The 11,976-nt window shown below is 42.9% G+C and overlaps 2 protein-coding genes across 4 annotated transcripts; one reads left to right on the forward strand and one right to left on the reverse strand.

Moving 5' to 3' along the window:
* Positions 1-1,288: 1,288 nt before the first annotated feature.
* LOC103405762 (2-hydroxyacyl-CoA lyase) lies at positions 1,289-5,616 on the reverse strand. Its single transcript, XM_008344785.4, has 2 exons — positions 3,690-5,616; positions 1,289-1,902 (listed from the first exon to the last, which is right to left on the reverse strand). Exons 1-2 carry the CDS (start codon positions 5,085-5,087, stop codon positions 1,588-1,590), a joined length of 1,713 nt encoding a protein of 570 aa, XP_008343007.3. The 5' UTR covers positions 5,088-5,616; the 3' UTR covers positions 1,289-1,587.
* Positions 5,604-7,782, forward strand: LOC103417410 (uncharacterized). 3 transcript variants are annotated; one of them, XM_029098883.2, is made up of 5 exons: positions 5,613-5,787; positions 5,923-5,973; positions 7,071-7,193; positions 7,284-7,334; positions 7,425-7,782. In XM_029098883.2, exons 1-5 carry the CDS (start codon positions 5,716-5,718, stop codon positions 7,482-7,484), a joined length of 357 nt encoding a protein of 118 aa, XP_028954716.2. In that variant the 5' UTR covers positions 5,613-5,715; the 3' UTR covers positions 7,485-7,782. The 3 variants fall into 3 exon arrangements, 2 of the variants coding, with proteins under 2 accessions (XP_028954717.2, XP_028954716.2); XR_011577784.1 differs by lacking the exon at positions 5,613-5,787 and adding an exon at positions 6,571-6,649 and having other exon boundaries at positions 5,839-5,973; XM_029098884.2 differs by lacking the exons at positions 7,071-7,193; positions 7,284-7,334; positions 7,425-7,782 and adding an exon at positions 6,077-6,299 and having other exon boundaries at positions 5,604-5,787.
* Positions 7,783-11,976: the final 4,194 nt, after the last annotated feature.

Below are 11,976 nucleotides of genomic sequence, written 5' to 3' on the forward strand. Positions count from 1 at the left end.
GAGCCTTTTCCAGGAGGGCCAACAGATACATCATTGCTAAAGATTTTAAAGAGTCACATTGCTGCAGCAATTTGGAATAATGAGAAATTACTGAGCATTTTACAGTGGTGCAGTCATGTGAGACGGATCTGCTCACATGTCGAGAAAGCAAAAGTAGAAAGCCAATGAGCTGGAAATGCAAGTGTGGGAGATCATTGCAAATGTGGATGCTAGTTGGGTTGAGTCTTCACGTTCGGGGTTTGTGGGTTTGGTGGCGAGGGATAGTACAGGGAAGTTTTTGGCTGCTAGTAGGCAGGCTATTACAGCTTTGTGTGTTAGTCAAGCTGAGGCCTTGGCTCTTTTGCTTGGTTGTGAACTGGGTATCTCACAAGGGTTTAGTTGTATAATTCTTGAATTGGATTCATTGGAATCGGTTTCTTGTTTGAATGGTAAGTTGGAAGATGGCAGTTGGAGGGCATATCCCATTTTGGCTCAAGTCCAGAAGTATCGGGATTCCTTTTAGGACTACCACTGGTCTTGGACATCTAGATCAGCCAACAAGGCGGTGAATTTTTTAGCGTCGCAGAAGTCTAAGGAGATGTGCGATGTTTTGTGGGTTGACCGACCCCCATCCTCCTTGTTTGTTGTCTTAAACTTCGATGGATTGCCTTGTCCCCATTAGGTGTTCTTGGCTTTGCAGGGAGTGACGCTTTAACTTGTGGTGCCGCGTTAGTCTTTCTTGTAGCTTCTTGCAAAGTTTGTTTCCAGTGTTCTGTTGATGTTTGCCTGGTTTGGCTTTCTGTTTGTGTGGCTTCTTAGCCCAGTGATTGTTTTTCCAATGTTCCAAAAAAATAATAATAATATATATAAATTCTGAATAACCTCAAATTACTATCCAAATTTTTTTTTTTTCAAGCTCTCAAAACCACTCACAAGTCGCAACTTCCATTATAGAATAAAACTCTAGCAAATAAAAGTAGAAACACGTCGATAAAAAAAATTATTTTGACAAATAAAACATGCAATCAACATTTTAGCTCTTTATTAGGCTCATTTGTAAAGGCTTCTTTGAAAGCACTTCCGCTCAGAGGCGTTTCTTGTAAAAGCACTTTGATTACACTCTGCTTCTTTTAGAAAAATTTTAATGGATTCTTTAACCCAAAAGTACTTTTAACTTTTTAATGCCAGCATGATCCAAAGTTTTTGGTGATCTAAAAACGTCTTAGTTAACAAATTCTTCCTTCAAATTGAAATCAATAGAGAAATACAAGAACTTGTACAATTACAAATGGACTGATATGCACAGGACTCAGACAAGCACGATAAGTATTCATAAACCATCAATCATAAAAATAAAAAAAACATAAACTCCTCCACTTTCCAACCATTCTTCCAACATCTCAATACCACATCTAAAATAAAAATACAGTTCCTTGAGTTAATGGCATTCATTTGAAACTCTCTTCGATTTACACGCCTAACGAAACTGTGAGATTAGTGGAATTCGTAATAATTGACAACTCCAAATCTCATGCATGTTTACATTATTCATACAGAAGCACCTTTACCCGGAGAAATGAGCGCGCTAAAACGCAGCTAAGGCCTACATCAGTTCTTGTGTTGAAGCCTCCCACTTTCTGCACCAGCATAAGGATCGATAATTACATTTATAACAGCTGGTTTTTGTGCCGAGAAGGATTCTGAAAGGGCGGACTTGAGTTCTTCAGGTGTCCCAACAAGATAGCCTTTGCCTCCAAAAGCTTCAATCAGAGTGTGATAACCCGCACTTGGGACAAAGGAAGTGGGCGCAGGGTCATCCTTGTAAGGCCCACTAATTTCATCCGGGCTTCTTCGATCGCCACCATATACACCACCATTGTTAAAGACTATCACAACAACAGGTAACTGGTATCGAACCAATGTCTGCAGAAATCAAAGAAAAAGTATACACGAATGATATTGTCTCTTGTACAGCCTGAGAAACGCATATACACACACCAAAAACAGACAGACAGGCAATAAGATAAACATTATCAATGAAGACATTGACCAAACAAAACATTGACCAAACAAAACATTGATGATATAATGGAAAATTTCTAAGGGAATCTTGATTACAGGAAAGAAATTTCAAAGGCTAATCATGAAAGAGAAATCAAATTTTATAACAAAATTGCTTCTAGCCCACTAACCTTAACAAAAGCTGCGCTCAGCAATAAGGGAAAATTGTGAATAGGGGAACAAGTATGGCAATGTGTCAAGGTCAAGCTTTCAACGACCATTTCTTTCCTTTTTCTTTTCCTGATTATACAGAAGACCACCAGACCCTCTTCAAACTTTGGACCAAAGACACTACCAAAGACATCTCTCACCAGAAACTATGCCTTAACTTTACTCAAACTATGAGAAGAGATGGCCTTACCTACAACATCTCTCAAAAGATGGCCTTACTCCAACTAAGTTTTTTTGTCAGACCATGTAAGTCCTAAGTATTTAGAAACCTATTGTCACATGAATTCTCAATACACCACCAATGTAACCAAATGATGGAACTTTGGTCCGCTACTAGTACTAACCACCAAAACCTAACTTGCTGAAGCTTTCAGAGAGAGAAGTCTGACCATCATTTACCTCAAGTAGCACAACTACAACAAAAACAGCAAATGTCTACTATTTGTTTAAATGTCTCCAGGACTGTGTGCTCTATAAATAAGACACAAGGGTAGATATCTACCAAGGAAATCACAAATATCAAGTCATTCTCTAAATCTCAACACATTTTGAGAAAAAACTGTACATGCTTCAAGCTGTCTTTGTTACGTATTCCAAAAGTTTCTAATACAATGGAAAGCCAACATCAGACTCGATGTGGAGATGATGGAGGTCATGGCCCCTGCAAATTTTTTGAACAAAAAGTCCTTACTTATGAAGATAGAGACTAAAAACCTCCAATGTCTATAACCGAAAACGTGGTCCCCCCTCAAGACCCAACTCCTACTGCTCCAAGTATAATCCAGCCTACTTTGTAAGTCCCTTCAGCACTTAAAGTTGCCCATTTTTAACCCCAACTTCAAATAAGATGCTCACTCACTACTTAAGCTAATCATGTCCAAACCCATGCGACTGCATGTTCAAAACTAAACTAATACGTACTAACAGAAAAAAAAAACTAAGATGACCAGTTAAGCTGTCCAATTATACGTTTCTTTCTCTAATGTCTTTTAAAACAAAAAATAAAAACCAAAAGGGAAAGGAAAAAGGTTACTGCTATGTTTAATATTATTTGTACTATTACTTTCACCAACCTAATAAACAACACCTAGGTTGATAATGCAGCACACATGCCATTAAGCATCTCACTTCCAAATTCTTTTTATTCCTATACCTAACACAAAGACTACCAAATTTTCTTCCACATCTTTCGAACTAAACGAAAACCGCATCAAAACCAACAACCAGAAAGCAGATGTCAGATGACTACAAATCAAGTTACTCTAACTCTCTAAACCATTAGTGAGATTGACCAACTCAGATCCAAAACAATTTGAAGGGGAGGAAAAGAAATCACAGTTTCGCAGCACAATCTGTGTGCTTTCTAATGAAAGTATTTATGTAAACAAACAGGTTATACTAGCAGATAATTTGCCGGAATTAATATTTAATAACCATTAGCACATATTTTTTATGACAACGCATGTGAGGGACCATACCTCAACTTCCATTGCACTGAACCCAAATCCTGAATCCCCTTCCACTGCAACAACAAGCCGGTCAGGAGAAGCTACCGCACCCGCAATGCAGTAACCCAATCCAACCCCCATTGTTCCCCAAGTCCCTGCATCCAACCTGGTCCTCGGCTCGGTCTGAACCAACACAGACCGACCCACATCCATAGTGTTAGCCCCCTCGGAAACCAATATAGGAGCAGGGCTCCCCAACCCTGCAATTGCATCTCTAATAATCTTCATTGGCGTCAAGAAATTAAATGGCACAACTTCCTTAGCCAACTGAGCCTCCATTTTTGAAACATTGTCCTTCACCTTACTCGAAATCGCTGCAACCCACGGATGAGACTTCCCCAAACAAAAAGGGTCATCCTTGATCCCCAAATTGATCTTCTCCAATACCAACTTTGCATCTCCAACCAAACCCAAATGTGGTTTTCGCAGCTCAATCTCTTCCTTACTAACATCAACCAAAATGAACTTCACATCCTTGGACCACTTGGGCGGCTCACCAAAGTGCAAAAGCCAGTTAAGCCTTGCGCCAACGACAAGCGCCACGTCACATTTCCCGATCGCCAGAGACCTTGCTGCGGTCGCCGCCAGCTCATGAGTGTCCGGCAACAGCCCCTTCCCCATTGGAGTGGGCAAAAATGGGATTCCCGTCCTCTCCACCAGCTTACCCAACTCGTTCTCCGCTCGAGCAAATGCAGCCCCTTTACCAAAAACAATCAACGGCCTCTCCGCGTGCCGGAGCAGCGAAACGGCCTCCTCAATCTGCGAATTCTGCACACACAGAACCTTCTCCGACTCTCCGAATTTCTCAGCGGCGGTGGCCAATAAGCTCTCAGCCTCCGCCTCAGAAATTGTCTGGTGCAGTACATCCGACGGAAAATCCAAATAGCACCCTCCGGGTCGACCCGAACCGGCTTTTGCAAGAGCTTGAAACACGCAATCCGGTATTTCTTTGATTGATTTAGCTTTGACGGAGAATTTGGAAAAGGGTTCGACGGCGGCGATCTGATCGAGCTCCTGGAAATCTCCACGGCCGAAATCTTTCTGGTCGCACGAACCCGAGATCATCACCATGGGCCAAGCATTGGCCATGGCGTTGGAAAGACCCGCGAGCCCGTGGACGCATCCGGGACCCGAGACCGTGAGGAGGACTCCGGGTCGACCGGTTAGATACCCGTAGGCAGAGGCGGCGTAACCCGCCGACTGCTCGTTGTGGAACGCGATAAACCGGACTCCGAGCGAAACCGCGCGGTTCGCGAGCGAGGTGACGGGAATTCCCACGACTCCGAACATGCGGTCGACGCCGAACCGGGCAAGGGCCTTGGCGATCAGCTGGTTGCCATCGATTGCGGTTGTGGTTGATTCACCCATTGGATCTGATTGCTGTGCTTCTTCTGCGGGGAAATGAGTGGAGTGGGTACATATAGACACAGAAGTTGGAGGACGATTATGCCCCCGAGAGATTGTTGGGAAATGTGCTATGTCGGGGAGGTAGTACAGAACGAGGAGATGGGTAGATGGAGAAATCAAATTTGATAAGGAATGCTGAGACAGCCGCTGTTGCTTTTCTGGTTTGGTGGGCGGCGGTCTCTCTGTCAATGGCTAAATGGAACAGTATAAAGCGACTTCCTAGGCCACGTCATAAGGCTGACGTGGTAAAACTGTAACAGCCGAAGCAGTTCCTTCTTCCTCAGCAGTCCAGAGCCGACGAGTATGACGTTAACTATAAGGACAGGTATCAAAAGAAGAAGATGGTCACAGGCTAGGATGAGGTAATTTGGGCACAGCAGATCTGGACTCATTTCTCGTACCCAAAGCCATCCCTGCCCTTTCTACCCCGCTCAGCCGCCGCCCTCACTCCTCTCTCTCTCTCTCTGAGTCAGCGAAATGATAAAGCGGCGATTCTACAAGCTAGAACACGGCGACAGAGATGGCCCCTCGAATTCGTCTTCATCCTCGTCGGATTCTGAAATAGAACCACACGCCACATACGACTCCGATGAAGAAGAAGAAGAATATGATGCAGTCGAACAACTCAAGGACGATGCTCAATCTTGCTCTACCTCCTCTGGTTTCCTCTTCCTTCCCTGCCCTTTAATTATAGTTTGTTTAAATTTATTTATATGATTTTTCTCAAATTACATTTAATTGGGTCTTGATTAATATTTGCTGAATTGAATTTTTCTTCTGGTTTTTCGGTTTCCAGGATATCAGAGTGAGGATAGCTCAGCGAATGAAGTTCCTGTTGACTCCTCAGGTACGGCTATAAGAATTTTTATCGGTGAATTTTGATTTGTTTGCATGGCTATGGAGTTTTCAATTTTCTTTTCTGCATTCGTGATATGGATTTTTCTATCTAGATACATTGTCTATTGAAACACCAAGAAGTTTTCGCCAAATCAGCTCGGATTGTAGACACTATCATATCTTTCCTAATCACCTCACCCATGTTTGTTTTGGTCTTCCTCCTTCCTTAGCACCGCCACCACCCTCTCCCTAAAAATATAAGAAGGAGAATGAATGAAATAGTCCGAAAAGGAGAGAAGACGGGTTTATCAGATGATGTTATTATTGTGCAATAAACGACGTAACACTCATCCTTAGGAGTGGCATAAAGTTGATATGAAAATTAGGTTTCGACTTCTAATCACAAGGCACGCAGCATCTTGTTATGCGGTTTGCATAAAATATAGATGCTACGTTACTACTTCCTTCCCCTCAAAAAGAAAATTACCATTACTTTTTTTCAGTTGCTTGGTAAAAGTGGTTCAGAATTACTAGAGGAAGAATCTTACATCATGCTAGACGAGGAATCAATACCAGTAGATTTACCAAACTGTATCGTGAAATGCAGATCAGCTTTCAAATGCAGGTTATGCCCTAGAATTGTCTGTTTGAATGAGGATAGTTTAAGGGCTCATCTGAAATCCAAGGTAAGATGTGTGTCATAATTATCTTAGGGAAATTTGAAAAATATGTCAAAAGTTATAAGGGGAAGTTGGAAAAAACTTTAAAAAGTTCATTTACTCTTTACGAGACAGAATGCTGAACATTAAGTAACAGAGAGCAACGTATTCGTGTAAAAAGATACAATTTAAAATTACTGATTTAGAGAACCATTGAGATTTGAACCTATTTGCTGAAGCTATCTTTTATACAACGAGATATGCAGTCTTGCGAGATGTAGAGGTTCTAGAAGGGTTCCTAACCATTAGTGGTGTAAGTAAGGAACAGATTAATACAGCTTTGTTATGTTGTGCTCGCTCGCATATAATTGAAGAAGTGCGAGTGTTTTTATGTGGTCTTGTCAAGACCAATTACTAGTGACTAATTATATTGTTGTTATTATTGCAGAGACATGCTCGGTCTAAGAAACTATTGGACGAAGGTAGGCTGAAGACCATACTGAACGCTGATGGGAAAATTGATGAAGAAGAGACCCCTGCTTTATATGCAAAAATTCTAGCTAATTCACAGGTAGGTCTCTCGTATATTGCTAAAATAAACCAGGAAATAATGTCGCGCGTGCATGCAAGAAATTAACCCATCTCTGCTACTTTATTCTAGGGTATGCCGAGAAAGAAAAGTAAAAGACAGGACAAGAATGGGTCGAAAAAGGTAAAAAACATCACACCACAATGTTTGGATATATATAGGCCTTAAAGTATATAGTCTGTTATGACTTATAACGGATGTTGCAATATGCAGAGGACGAGATATGGTGGTAAGCAATCCAAAGGGAACCCAGCCAAGAGAAGGCATGGATAAAGTTCTAAGAATGTTGCTTTTGGTTGCTGTCCGGTGGGGAGATACAACTGCGAGAAAGGAAAACAAGGATTTGCTAGGTTTGTACCGAATTAAGGAAGCTATTTTAAGATTTTCATCGCTTCCGAGTGATGTGGCTAAGGGACTGCTTGATAATACTTTGCTCTATTGTTTAGTTTCAGCCAAAATTTTGTTTTAACCTTAGGTTTTATCCTTTCTTATGAAAGAAAGCTTGTTTAGGAACCCACTTCTAAGCTTTTGTCATCAGGAGAATGAAAATGATCAGGTCTTGCATTCATAAGATTTTAAGATGCACAAAATTTACTTGACAAGCATAATGTTTACATACCAATTGATGCTAATCCGATACAACAACAACAACAACAACAACAAAGCCTTTTCCCACTAAGTGGGGTCGGCTATATGAATCCTAGAACGCCATTGCGCTCGGTTTTGTGTCATGTCCTCCATTAGATCCAAGTAATCAAGTCTTTTCTTAGGGTCTCTTCCAAAGTTTTCCTAGGTCTTCCTCTACCCCTTCGGCCCTGAACTTCTGTCCCGTAGTCACATTTTCGAACCGGAGCGTCAGTAGGCCTTCTTTGCACATGTCCAAACCACCGGAACCGATTTTCTCTCATATTTCCTTCAATTTTGGCTACTCCTACTTTACCTTGGATATCCTCATTCCCAATCTTATCCTTTCTCGTGTGCCCATACATCCCACGAAGCATCCTCATCTCCGCTACACCCATTTTGTGTACGTGTTGATGCTTCACCGCCCAACATTCTGTGCCATACAACATCGTTGGCCTTATTGCCGTCCTATAAAATTTTCCCTTGAGCTTCAGTGGCCGACGACGATCACACAACACGCCGGATACACTCTTACACTTCATCCATCCAGCTTGTATTCTATGGTTGAGATCTCCATCTAATTCTTCGTTCTCTTGCAAGATAGATCCTAGGTAGCGAAAACGGTCACTTTTTGTGATCTTCGCTAGATTGCTCCGGTCATTAGTGTGGATAAGTATATAAATGGATAGAGATAGGAAAGTAAACACAAGATGTACGTGATTCACCCAGATTGGCTACGTCTACGGAATAGAGGAGTTCTCATTAATTGTGAAGGGTTTACACAAGTACATAGGTTCAAGCTCTCCTTTAGGGAGTACAAGTGAATGATTTAGTACAAATGACATTAGGAAATATTGTGGGAGAATGATCTCGTAACCACGAAACTTCTAAGTCCCGGAGTGTGGTATCGGCTTGACTTTCCTTATCTGTCTCATAGGTAGATGTGGAATCTTCTCTGGAAGTACTCTTCCTCCATCCAGGGGTGGTATCTGTAACTGGTGGAGATGCACAAGGTAATGTATCAATGTCACTTGAAGCTTACTTGTAGTTTCAGGCTTGGTCAAGCGCGATACAAATCATGTAGTAGGAGTCCCCCAAGTCGCCGAGCTAGGGGATCTGCTGAAAGAGGTAACAGACAAGGTAAGCAATCAGAGCTCCGGCTGATTGTTCACATTCTCCCTATCTTGCAGGCAGCATGAAGGATAAAGAGAAGAAAAATGAGAAGAGATGATATGGGATACTTTTGCTTTTGAAGAAGTAACTTTCCACAGGCTTATTCTTGAACTGGGCTGGAGGGTTTTCTGGTTTCCTCCAAAGTATAAGGCCGACTGAAGAATTTGAGGGTCAAAACAAGTCCATCAAATCTAGAGTACGTTCGACCCTGCTGATATGGGATAATTTTGCTTTTGACAGAGTAGTGGATGTATCGGCACGTGTGCTGTTACGCTTGTCTCCACATGCTTCCTTGTATCCTTCTCACTTGCCCTATCTGTTCCTCAGGCAGATGCGGTATCTTCCCTGGAAGCATAAGATGTTGAAGATGAGTACTCGAGAGCAATGCCAGGGTAAGGGGTTCCAGGCAGTCAGTTCCTGGCTGGAAGCTTGATTCCAAGTGCTGACTGATTGCTCTCTTTCTCCTTGTCTTGCAGGTAAGAACAAGGCCAAAGGAAAAGACAGGGAAAAAGCATGATATGGGATACTCTTGCTTTTAACCCTGATGATATGAGATATTCTTGCTTTAGTATAGCTTGTGTACAGAGGTATTATCGGGGGGAAAGAAAGCTGAATATTTCGAAAGGCTTCGTTGGGAGTGCCCTCTCAGATAAGAGGAAGGGTTGAGCATTTTTGCAGGTCTGCCTGTCCGTTTGGGATGGAGGTCGACATATATAGGAGTCTCCTTAACATCAAGTAATAATGCTATTCCTTTACCCTGCTTGGTCATAGCACGGTAGTGGGAGCTGCCAGCTTCACAAGTTTTAACTCTGTCAGAGCACTTTGAAAAAATGGTCTGTGGTATCTGGAAAGCTGATGTTGCGTGTGAAGATTACAGACAAGCTTTATCCAAGGAGATCCGGTTCTTGAAGTTGGGAAAGTGGTGCCTCTTCGGTTTTCGAACAAGCAATCCTGTCGGGGATCTGGCTCTCGAGATTCGGAGAACGATGCCTCTTCGATTTTTGAGAAAGCAATCATGCTGGGGGTCTGGCTCTCGAGATTCGGAGAGCGGTGTCTTCGATTTTTGAGAAAGTAATCATGTTGGGAGTTGGGAGTGTTTTCTCGAATATGAGTAAAGGTTGGGCATGTTTGCTAGTCTACCTTGCCACGAAGCACAGAGGTTGACACACAGGGACTTTCCAATTATCCAGCAGTGGTACTGTTCCTTTACCCTCTCTTCGATTTTTGAGAAAGTAATCATGTTAGGAGTCTGGCTCTCGAGATTCGGAGGGCGGTGCCTCTTCAATTTTGGAGCAAGCAATCTTGTTGGGGGTGTTTTCTCGAATGTGAGTAAAGGTTGGGCATGTTTGCTAGTCTACCTTGCCACGAAGCACAGAGGATGACACACAGGGACTTTCAAATTATCCAGCAGTGGTACTGTTCCTTTACCCTCTCTTCGATTTTTGAGAAAGTAATCATGTTGGAAGTCTGGCTCTCGAGATTCGGAGGGCGATGCCTCTTCGATTTTGGGGCAAGCAATCTTGTTGGGAGTGTTTTCTCGAATGTGAGTAAAGGTTGGGCATGTTTGCTAGTATACCTTGCCATGAAGCACAGAGGTTGACACACCGGGACTTTCCAATTATCCAGCAGTGGTACTGTTCCTTTACCCTTGTGGGTAATAATATGGTAGCTAGGCCGTCAAAATTTATGTGTCTAAACTTTGTTAGTGTTGTTTCTTTGCTATTCTTTTACCCTTCTTGGTCAGAGCGATGTAGTGAGAGTTGCAAGCTTCACGTGTCTCGACTTTGTCAGAGAACTTTGGCAAAGTTATATGTGGTACCCATGAGCTACTGTTGCGTGTGGGAAGTGGGTGATTGAACAGTACGATTCATGTGCTTTCTACTTCGCCAGAAATCTTCGACAGAATGCCCATAATTTCCGCAAAGCTGAGTGTGCGTGTGACAGGTGCTGACAAGGCTGGAAAAGTAGTCTCAACTTTGTCAGAGAACTTTGGCAAAGTTATATGTGGTACCCATGAGCTACTGTTGCGTGTGGGAAGTGGGTGATTGAACAGTACGATTCATGTGCTTTCTACTTCGCCAGAAATCTTCGACAGAATGCCCATAATTTTCGCAAAGCTGAGTGTGCGTGTGACAGGTGCTGACAAGGCTGGAAAAGTAGGTGCCTCTTCGATTTCTGAGATCGACTCTCGTGGTCTCTGAACAGCTCAGCTTTTGAGAAAGCAAACCTCTTCGATTTCTGAGATCGGCCCTCGTGGTCTCTGAGTAGCCCAGCTTTTGAGAAAGCAAACCTCTTCGATTTCTAAGATCGGCCTTCGTGGTCTCTGAGCAGCCCAGCTTTTGAGAAAGCAAACCTCTTCGATTTCTGAGATCGGCCTTCGTGGTCTTTGAGCAGCCCAGCTTTTGAGAAAGCAAACGCCTCTTCGATTTCTGAGATCGACCCTCGTGGTCTCTGAGCAGCCCAGCTTTTGAGAAAGCAAATGCCTCTTCGATTTCTGAAGCTTCGTCGAGTGCAGATTTTTATAGAGGCTGACATTAAGTTCCAAAGCACACTTGAATATCCACCAGTAGAAGCTCCATTCTTGCACTTCTAAGATCTTGATTTGTCTGACCTCTTCTCTCTTCTACACCTTTGAAAATGTCTGGCCCCTCCGACCGTCGTTTTGACTTGAACCTTGTTGAAGAGGCAGCCCCGCCTTCTCCAAACAACATATGGCGCCCATCCTTCGTCTCCCCTACTGGTCCTCTTACCGTTAGGGATTCCGTGATGAAGAATGATATGACCGCTGCGGTAGTGGCCAGGAACCTTCTCACTCCCAAAGATAACAGACTACTTTCCAAATGGTCTGATGAGTTGGCTGTTAAGGATTCTCTGGCTCTTAGTGTTCAGTGTGCAGGTTCTGTGTCTAATATGGCCCAACGCCTATTTGCTCGAACCCGCCAAGTTGAATCATTGGCGGCTGAAGTGA

Source organism: Malus domestica, chromosome 17 (assembly GCF_042453785.1).
Source record: "Malus domestica chromosome 17, GDT2T_hap1".
Taxonomy (NCBI): Eukaryota; Viridiplantae; Streptophyta; class Magnoliopsida; order Rosales; family Rosaceae; genus Malus; species Malus domestica.

What these genes read in the sequence shown, in the direction of transcription:
- LOC103405762 (XM_008344785.4), bottom strand. Translation starts at nt 5,087, where the DNA reads ATGGGTGAATCAACCACAACCGCAATCGATGGCAACCAGCTGATCGCC. An exon ending in TCAGTGCAATGGAAGTTGAG is followed by an intron (nt 1,903 to 3,689) that starts GTATGGTCCCTC and finishes TGATTTCTGCAG; the next exon opens with ACATTGGTTCGATACCAGTT.
- LOC103417410 (XM_029098884.2), top strand. Translation starts at nt 5,604, where the DNA reads ATGATAAAGCGGCGATTCTACAAGCTAGAACACGGCGACAGAGATGGC. An exon ending in ATCTTGCTCTACCTCCTCTG is followed by an intron (nt 5,788 to 5,922) that starts GTTTCCTCTTCC and finishes TTCGGTTTCCAG; the next exon opens with GATATCAGAGTGAGGATAGC. An exon ending in AGTTCCTGTTGACTCCTCAG is followed by an intron (nt 5,974 to 6,076) that starts GTACGGCTATAA and finishes TTTTCTATCTAG; the next exon opens with ATACATTGTCTATTGAAACA.